The sequence below is a fragment of the Gekko japonicus genome, unplaced genomic scaffold (assembly GCF_001447785.1).
Source record: "Gekko japonicus isolate JY-2015 unplaced genomic scaffold, Gekko_japonicus_V1.1 scaffold875, whole genome shotgun sequence".
Classification (NCBI taxonomy): Eukaryota; Metazoa; Chordata; class Lepidosauria; order Squamata; family Gekkonidae; genus Gekko; species Gekko japonicus.
This window is the reverse complement of record NW_015169200.1, coordinates 184,346-193,887: the sequence shown is the minus strand read 5'-3', so window position 1 is coordinate 193,887 and position 9,542 is coordinate 184,346. Positions and strand designations below refer to the sequence as shown.

Below are 9,542 nucleotides of genomic sequence, written 5' to 3'. Positions count from 1 at the left end.
CTTGTTACTCTGAAACGTTGTATGTGGTTTAGTTGTTGATATTCAATTGTTTGTACTCAATTTCAAATAAAATTATAAAGACAAAAAAACCCACTTTTTTCCTGGTCACACCGGAAGCGTCTCTATGGTAACCGCGGGGGGGGGGGCGGGGTCCCCCTCCCCCCCCCCCCCGAGGCGGCGCTTCTCGACCAGCTTCGCTAGGCGGCGCCGAAGCCTCCCTACGGCGAGGGCGCGGATTGGACAGAAAGCCCACAAACAAAAGCCAGCGCGCGCAAAAGAACCGGAAGTACTCCTTCTCCCCCCCTCGCTCGGTACGTGAGGAAGAAAGTACCGGAAGTCCGTCTCCGCTCCGGATGCGGCTCTCGGCCTAGCGAAAGCCGGAGGGAAAAAAGCGTCAGCTGGCGGAGGGACTGAGGCGAAGGCGGCGCGATGAGCGACGGCTCCGGGGACCCCGCCGCGGAGACCCCGCCCGAGGCCGGAAGAGGAGTCCGGATCGTTGTCGAGTACTGGTGAGCGAGGGAGGGGCGTGGTTACGGAAAGGGAAAAAATCGTGCCCACCCCCTTGCAGTCTCCGCCCCCTGTGGCCACGCCCACCGCGTAGTCTCGCCGTTTACTCTTCTCGCCTGGCTCCGCCCCCTCGAGCGATAGGTCCCGCCCCTTTCTCCATTCGACGGGGCGGACTTTCTTATGTTGGCGTAGGTTCTACCCCAGGAGGCACTTTGTGTTACTTTTATTATCTTGTTAAATATTAAATAAATAAATAAATAAATATTAAATAATTAAAAACGAATTGAGTTTTATTAAACAATATTAATAAGCTACTGGGACGTATTGCTAACAGTGCCCTTTTTTACTACTAATAGGGGAGGAGAACTCTCTAAGCCCAATCTTTAATTTACTGATGTTCAACAGGAAACTGTGTTTATCGATGGTCGTTGATTAATAATCCAGTAAAAATAATGTAGTGCATTGGCGGCCTGTCGTTAGTTATGACACGCCACCAGCGATTTGTGCTGGGTCCACCTCGCTGTGTACCCCATAGGAGTTTACCAAATGGGAGCATGGTGTGCTGATTTTAAAGAAGAAGAGATTGGATTTATACCCCGCCCTTCACTTGGAGTCTCAGAGTGGCTTAAAACTCCTGTTCCCTTCCCCTCCCCACAACAGACACCCTGTGAGCAATGTTCCCTCAGTGGAGTCTTGTGAGCAAAAATTCTACTTTGTGAGCTTCTAGCATTAAAGTTGTGAGCAAGCGATTTGGCTACTGGATAAATCAGTTTGCTCTGGAGCCATCCCTTGCTGAGCGAAGGCAAAAATGTGTGAGCTGGAGACTAAAAAACTGTGAGCTAGCTCACACTAACTCAGCTTAGAGGGAACACTGCCTGTGAGGTAGGCGGGGCTGAGAGAGCTCTTTTGAGAGCTGCTCTTTCAAGAACAGCTCTGACAGAACGATGGTTTGCCCAAGGTCATCCAGCAGCTGCAAGTGGAGGAGTGGGGAATCAAACCTGGGTCTCCCAGATTAGAGTCCACACATTTATACACTACACCAAACTGGCTCTCCCCCCAATATTTTCCCCAGAGGCAGCATACAAGGCAGCATTTCCCCCCAATGCAGTGTACAAACCAATAAAAATCTGTTAAAACAACATAAACACGTGAGAGCCGGTGGGGTAGAGTGAGGAGAGCGTCAGAGCAGAATCTGGGAGTTGTGTGCTTGGATCTCCACTCTACCATGCAGACTTGCGGGTGACCTTGGGCTGGTCACTCACACTCAGCCTTACCTACCTCACAGGGTTGTCGTCACTATAAAATGGAACAGAACACTGGAAGCCTCTTTGGGTCCCCATTGAAGAGGAAGACGGGATATAAATGGGAGGTAGGTGGGGCTGAGAGAGCTCTGAGAGCACTGATGACTGACATTGGGTCTGTCTCCACTACACAATTTCATCTGAAAGGAAGGCATAAAATGTCAGTTACGTGCCAACAGCATGCAGTGGATACCTGCCGCTGTCCCACATGGTTTCCTTATTCATCTGACGTAAGCAGCTCCATCCTTGAGCTGGCTGCTTCCCTCTCTCACACTACCTGCGTTTCCCTTCCCAGCAAGCCCTGCGGCTTTGAGTCCGCGTACCTGGAGCTGGCGAGTGCAGTCAAGGAGGAGTATCCAGATGTGGAGATCGAGTCCCGACTTGGAGGAACAGGTATGGCCCCCAAGGTTAGAGATGTGGAGGCCCAGAAACAAACCGGGAAAATTCGGAAAAAAAACATATTTCCCCATTTTTCCCCTGAAGCCTTTTTTGTTTTTTTCCGAAAAATTGAAAAAAGAAAAGAAAAAAAATTGATTATGGAACTTTTTATTTTAACATGATGAATAAAATATTTTAAGACAAGGTGTTCAAATATTTTCCAAATCATTTCTAAAAATATGTATGGTATCAGATTGATCTAATTTCTGTGCACTGAGGACAAGCAAGTCCTAGATTACAAACTGTACTCTCCAATGCAAGAACAAGATGCATTTCTTCCTTTAGGAGGTGCTATTGTCACAAGAAAAGACAAAGGTTTCAGTTTTGTTTTTGCGTGTTGCTGGGTATTCTGTTTGGAATAATTGTTTGGATACACTATATTTTTAATAGCTAGTTGTGATAATTTCATGCCAAGTAAAAATGCCCATAGTCATATTTTATGTTCCTAAAGTAACAGAATGACTTTCAATCTGAAAACGAAAAAAGAAGTGCTAATGTAGCATTTTTTTCAATTTTTCCGAAAATTTCCGTTTCCCCCTGAAAAAAACCTGGGTTTTTTTCCGAGCTTCAAAATTTCCAGAAATTTTACATCTCAACCCAAGACGTTTCCATGCGGAGACGAGCAGTTCCTAGTAAGATCTCGTTCTTGGCGGAATGCCCTCTGCCCGACTCACACTGCGTGGCTGCGGCAGTGACACGGGAACACCGAATCGTCGCGCAATTTGCAAGCTGGAAAGCATCAGGAGCATGCTGATGGCATAAAAATGTTCAGGCCAAGTTAGCAGTGCTGGGCATCTGAGGGGTGTTCCGTTTGGCAAGTTGAGCTTCATTGTTGACATGCGTGGACTGAGAAGGCCCCCTCGCGCGGGCCTGCTGTGTTCCTGTGGCTGCCAGTTGCAGGGGAGATGAGCCACGAGAAAACCTGTCGCTTGAGAAAGCCGGTCTGTCCTGTCTGCTCTTCTTGTGGAGGAACCCCCGATAAGGGACCCTGGGGTTTCCCAGAACTCCTCTCGACAGCCAGGGCTGAGGGGGGTGAGGTGGAGGCTGGCGTTTGGGTTAGAAGCCAGGAAGTGGGGCAGCACCCAGAGGGGGAAGCAGGTGGCCTGGTGTGCTCCAGGCAAGCTTGGCAGCTTGGATCCATTCTGCTAGCAGAGGGGGCTCTTCCTGGTGCAAGGAACCTCCCCCAGAGCAAGAGCCCTTGACTTCAGAGTGGGGACGCCAGCCCCCAGGTCAGACCCGGGATCCCCTGGAATTACAGCTCATCTCTATATAAGAGAGATCAGTTCCCCCGGAGCAAATGGATGCGGCAGCAGAGGAGGAGGAGGAGGAGTTTGGATTTTTACCCCCACCCTTCACTACCCAAAGGTGTCTCAGAGCGGCTTACAAACTCCTTTCCCTTCCCCTCCCCACAACAGACACCCCGTGAGGTAGGTGGGGCTGAGAGAGCTCTTGACAGAAACTGCTCTTTTTCAAGGACAGCTCTTATCAGAACTATGGCTTGCTCAAGGTCATCCAGCCAGGTGCAAGTGGAGGAGTGGGGAATCGAACCCGGTTCTCCCAGATTAGAGTCTGCGCTCCAAACTACTACACCAAACGGGCTCTTGGAGGGTGGACGCTATGGCATTGTACCCCACTGTCCTCCCCAGGCTCCACCCCCAAATCTCCAGGACGTTCCCAACCTGGAGCTGGCAACCCTCCCCACCTGACAGACCCAATTCGAAGGCGGGCTCCTTGCACTGGAGGCAAAAGCACCGTCACCAGCAGCAGGGAGCTGCGTCCCCATGCGCTCAGTCTCTTGCTTGAGGCACCCTTGTGGCATTGATAGGACCGGCTGATCTTTGGGCACAGATGAATGGATAGTTTAGTAAGCCGGTGCAGTGTAGAAGAAGAGGAGATTGGATTTATACCCCGCCCTTCACTTGGAGTCTCAGAGCGGCTTACAAACTCCTTTCCCTTCCCCTCCCCATAACAGACACCCTGTGAGGTGGGTGGGGCTGAGAGAACTCTTTCGAGGACTGCTCTTGAGAAGAAGAAGAGGAGATTGGATTTATACCCCGCCCTTCACTTGGAGTCTCAGAGCGGCTTACAAACTCCTTTCCCTTCCCCTCCCCGCAACAGACACCCTGTGAGGTGGGTGGGGCTGAGAGAGCTCTGGCAGAAACTGCTCTTTTTCAAGGACAGCTGTGCCAGAGCTTGTGACTGACCCAAGGTCACACCAGCAGGTGCAAGTGGAGGAGTGGGGAATCAAACCTGGTTCTCCCAGATTAGAGTCCGCACACTTAACCACTGCACCAAACTGGCTCTCGTAGTGGTTACGAGTGCAGGACTAGACTCTGGGAGATCCGGGTTTGAATCCCCACCCGTGCCCTGAAAGCTCGCTGGGTGACCTTGGGCCAGTCACGCTCTGTCGGCCTAACCTGCCTCACAGGGTTGTGGTGAGGATCAAATGGAGGAGAGGAGAGCGCTGTGAGCTACTCGTGAGTCCCCACTCGGGAGAAAGGAGGGGTGGAAATGACTGAAAGAAAGAGCTTTGCTTCGGCATTGACAGTGGGGAGGGGAGAGAGAGCTTGAGTTTACAGAGTCACGGTCCCTTCCGTAGGTTCTCCGCGTACATTTCTGGTGTTTTTCTCCTTTTTCTTTTTCCCTGCTTACAGGCGCCTTTGAGATTGAAATAAATGGCCAGCTGGTCTTCTCCAAGCTCGAGAACGGAGGATTCCCCTACGAGAAAGATGTGAGTGGACCCCATCCCCGGACGTCTTTCCTGTCGTTTGCTTTGCAGGAGAGGTCGGAATTAGTCCGTGGAATCGCTCTCTAGGCGATAGCTCCCCGTTTCCTAACAGCTGGCAGCCGCCCTTTCCGCAGAGGTATTTCATCACCCACAGAGCTCCCTCCCCACGCTGGTTGGAGCGAAGGGACTTCGCAGCCGGCATCTTCTCCATCTGTCATCCTGCGAGGTGCTTTTAAGCATCATCCCGCAGAGTTGTAGGGCACTTCATCACAAGACGGTTACAGACCCTCGCCAAAGTCAGAGCGTTATAAATAGGGTCTCAAGCAATGCTCCCTCTAAGCTGTGGAGTCTTGTGAGCAAAAATTCTACCCTGTGAGCTTCTGGCATTAAAGCTGTGAGTGAGCGATTTAGCTGCTGCATAAATTAGTTTGCTCTGGAGCCATGCCTCCCAGAGTGAAGACAAAAATGTGTGAGCCGGAGGCAAAAAAACTGTGAGCTAGCTCACACTCACCCAGCTTAGAGGGAGCAGTGATCTCAGCTGTTTGGTTTTTTTTTTAGTGTAGTTGGTTGATTAAAAGGGTGATGATTAAACTGAAACAAAAATTATGACAAACTCAATATAGATTCCAGCAGGGTAGCCGTCGTAATCTCTGGCAATCTTGTGCCCCCTCCCTCCCCAAAAAAGATGAACGTATCGATGGAGGCAGAGCCCAGCTGAATCGACGTGCTTCCTGCATCTGGTGGAGTGAAATCTGCCTCCACCAAAACTTCTGCGGTGATGAATGTCTTCATTTTTCAGGGGCCGCAAGACTGGGTTGTTTTTAATCTTGCCCTGACCTGGGTATCCCAGGCGAGCCCCATCTGGTCAGATCTCAGAAGTTAAGCAGACGTTAGGTAGAGCAGGTAGAGAAAGAGGTACTTTTCTCCCTTTCTCACAATACAAGAACTCCTGGGCACTCCATGAAATTGCTGAGCGGTCGGGTTAGAACGGATAAAAGGAAGTCAGTGTGAGCCAGCTCGCAGTTTTTTAGCCTCCGGCTCACACATTTTTGTCTCCGCTCAGAAAGGAGGGCTCCAGGGCAGACGAATTTATGCAGCAGCCAAATTGCTCGCTCACGACATTAATGCCAGTAGAAGAAAAGAGAAGAGTTTGGATTTACACCCTGCCATTCACTACCCAAGGGAGAGGGGCTTACAAACTCCTTTCCATTCCCCTCCCCACAACAGACACCCTGTGAGGTAGGTGGGGCTGAGAGAGCTCTGACAGAAAGTGCTCTTTTTCAAGGACAGCTGTTATCAGAACTACGGCTTGCCCAAGGTCATCCAGCAGGTGCAAGTGGAGGAGTGGAGAATCAAACCCGGTTCTCCCAGATTAGAGTCTGTGCACTTAACCACTACACTAAACTGGCTCACAGTAGCTCACAAAGTAGGATATTTGCCTACAAGACTCCGCAGCTTAGAGGGAGCAGTGGTTACCAGCAGGACTTTTTTTTTTGTAGAAAAAGCCCAGCCGGAACTCATTTGCATAATAGGCCATACCCAGCAGCAGAAACTCATTAGCATATTAGGCCACACCCCTGACTGCTACTCATTAGCATATTAGGCTGCATTCCCATGTTACCAGAAGTGTGGTCATCCAGCCACACCCACCTTTTGCTTCTTATTCTGTTTACTTTGTTGTCAAAACCCAGGGCCTTTTTTTGTTGCAGGAACTCCTTTGCATGTTAGGCCACACACCCTTGATGTAGCCAATCCTAATGAGTTTCTACTGCTGGGTGTGGCCTGTTATGCTAATGAGTTCCTCCTGGGCATGGCTAACTTGGGAGCCAGCCGTAACTCCGTTCCTGTGCGTTCCTGCCCCAAAATAGCCCTGGTTACCAGGTTTCCCCATCTGTGGTTTCCTGTTTGAGATGACCGACCTCTCAGGGTGCTTTAGGAGGACACCTGGACAGTCTCGTTCGGTAGTCCAGATGAGCCCCCCCGACCCCTCCTGGAAGGGCTGACGTCTCTTGCTTTTCTCTCCTACCCCTTCAGCTCATCGAAGCCATCCGGAGGGCCAGAAATGGGGAGCCGCTCGAGAAGATCACCAAGAGCCGTCCGCCGTGCGTCATCCTTTAGCCCCGCCCTCCCCACTTCCTGTCTTTTGATGCCCCCCTCCTTTTCTCCTGCCCCTCACCCCAGCTGACTTCTAGCTCTCCTGACCTCTGCCTCCAGGTGTAAGGACCTGACTAAGTGGGGCTGCAGGAGCAGCGTCAAGGTATTTTTGGTTGTTTCAGGCCAGGGATCCTTATAGGCAAGAGCCACAGGAAGGGATTGTGGGGTGGGGACCTCGGGGCCTGTCAAAATAGGCTGGGCAAGCCTTTCTCCTTCAGGGAAGTTCTCCTCAGCCCTCATTTTTAGACGAGGATGGACTCACGTCTTCACTTAACAGCCGCATTTGCGATCTGCCATCTCAGCATAGAGCTCTTCTCCCCCCCCCCCTTTTAGAACCTGGTCCTCTTTCTCGTGTGCGATGTTGGGGCTTTGTTCTGGGATGCAGGCTCCTTTTTCCTCCCCTTCTGACCAGAGCAAGCTCTTTATAAGGCCTGAAGCACTGGAGGGACTTTTGCTAAAGGGTCTTGAAAATACCACTCTGAGCAGGATTTGTGCTATAAAGGAGGTTCGGAAGGACAGCACGCCCCTCCTGTGTAGTGGAGAATGGGACGGGAGCAGAGTTTTAAATCATTGCTTCCTGGCAAAAAAAACCCTCTCGCCGTGAGCAATGCAGCAGTAGCAGCTATACTGGACCCCCCCCAACACAGCTTTAAAGAAGGTCTTGTGTAATTTAAGGTTTAACATCCACCTTTCAGTGTCGAGCATGACCCGGCTGAATGTTTCCGAACAGGAAGGTTGGAGCTTACCGGAGCCCTATGAATTTTCGACAGGAAGTCCCTTTTTGGGCTTTTCTGCATTATTTTCCCTCGCTTGCACGTTCTGTTTCGGGGGGGGGGGAGTTCCGCCACGTGTTTTGCTCCTAGTGGTGTATTCAGTATTGCTGCACCAGTTGATGTCTGACATAAAAACCTGCAGTTTAAATCTGCAGGGAGGTACAGTGGGCATAATTTGGATGTAGTATTGAATCGACCACTAGAGGGAGCAAAATGTGTGCAGAACAGACCCCCCCACCCCCTAAAGAAACAGGCACTTACAAGCAAGGAAAATGAGAATGTAGCAAAGCCCTCTGTTGCGCAGGAAAGGTCAGGTGCTTTGGGGGAGGGCCCGGACATGGCCCCAGCAACAGGCAGGACTTAGGAGGGATCCTTCCCAAACCTTATTCGGGGGGGGGGGGGGAAATGGGACAAAAGAGAGGAATAGGCTGAGCTCTTTTTTAAAAACCACACCTGCCCAACTCGCTGTTTGCCAGCCAGGTGCTTGGAACCACTCAGGAGCCCCCTAGGCCGGTTGAAAAGAGGAATGTGAACGAGTGGTAAGTTCCAAAGTTCTGTCTCTCAGTCTCAGGCTTCAGACTCTCAAGTCTGAAGCCTGAGACTGAGAGACAGAACTTTGGAACTTACCACTCATTTACATTCCTCTTTTCAACCGGAGCGCCGACGCTTTCCCGAACGTTTAAACGTCTGCCCGACTCTTGCCTGTCGCTCGCCAAGAGTTGTAGACCCATTTTTAAGCATTTACAAAAAAAAAAATTCCGTTGGTTTTGGCTGGACCGCCCTCCCATTCTGTCCCCGCCCAACACTTCCTTCAGATGGGAATTCAGTGCCTAGCTTTACCCCCCTCCCCATCCCCCCACACTCGTCTTTTCGTGGGTCGCATCGCCATGATGCCAAAGCTGTGATACGAGTCTCTGTAACTGTTCAAGCAACAAGTGGTAAGATGGAGCAGGGGTGTGTGTGTGTGTGAGGGAGAGAGAATCTCAGCATTAGGGTGCTTTTTCTGTGACCGAGGAAGGAGAGGCGGAGGCCGCGTCTCTCTTAGCACCACCAGTTTGTGCCTGGCAGGTCTGATTCCACCTTTGCCTCTCCCCTCCTGCTACCAAGCTCCTAGGCCTCTAGCACCCCGTTTTTCACCTCTTTCTCTGCCACCTTGGGAGCGCTGAGGCTGAGTGTCAACGGTGCGGCCAACTGTGAGAAGATACACATTGACAGGGCTCTTTTTGTAGCAGGAACTCCTTTGCATATTAGGCAACACACCCCTAATGTAGCCAATCCTCCGAGAGCTTACAGAGCTCTTCTTACAGGGGCTACTGTAAGCTCTTGGAGGATTGGCTACATTAGGGGTGTGTCGCCTAATATGCAAAGGAGTTCCTGCTACAAAAAGAGCCCTACGCACGCGCGCGCACACACACACACACACACATACGGAGGCGGCTGGGAGTCGAGGAAGAGCCAACACTGCTGCTTGTTGCCCAATTCGTGTGCTGAGAATGTTGATGAATCTATTCGCTAATATATATATTATATATTATATATATTGTATTAAAAATAAAAGGTTAAATGCTTGTGGTAAATAGTGTGTGTGGGGGGAAAGAACAGAACAAGGAACGTTCCAGTTAGCACCGTGGAAGCGGTTAG

The 9,542-nt window shown here is 50.7% G+C and overlaps 1 protein-coding gene across 1 annotated transcript; it reads left to right on the top strand.

Moving 5' to 3' along the window:
* The first annotated feature begins 242 nt into the window (after positions 1 to 242).
* Positions 243 to 8,657, top strand: MIEN1 (migration and invasion enhancer 1). The gene is made up of 4 exons (XM_015416329.1): positions 243 to 509; positions 2,104 to 2,201; positions 4,901 to 4,977; positions 7,009 to 8,657. Exons 1-4 carry the CDS (start codon positions 430 to 432, stop codon positions 7,090 to 7,092), a joined length of 339 nt encoding a protein of 112 aa, XP_015271815.1. The 5' UTR covers positions 243 to 429; the 3' UTR covers positions 7,093 to 8,657.
* Positions 8,658 to 9,542: the final 885 nt, after the last annotated feature.

Excerpts from the sequence above, each read along its gene's own strand:
- MIEN1 (XM_015416329.1), top strand. The coding sequence starts at position 430 with ATGAGCGACGGCTCCGGGGACCCCGCCGCGGAGACCCCGCCCGAGGCC. Across the intron at positions 510-2,103 it reads CGGATCGTTGTCGAGTACTG|CAAGCCCTGCGGCTTTGAGT; the intron begins GTGAGCGAGGGA and ends TTCCCTTCCCAG. Across the intron at positions 4,978-7,008 it reads GATTCCCCTACGAGAAAGAT|CTCATCGAAGCCATCCGGAG; the intron begins GTGAGTGGACCC and ends CTACCCCTTCAG.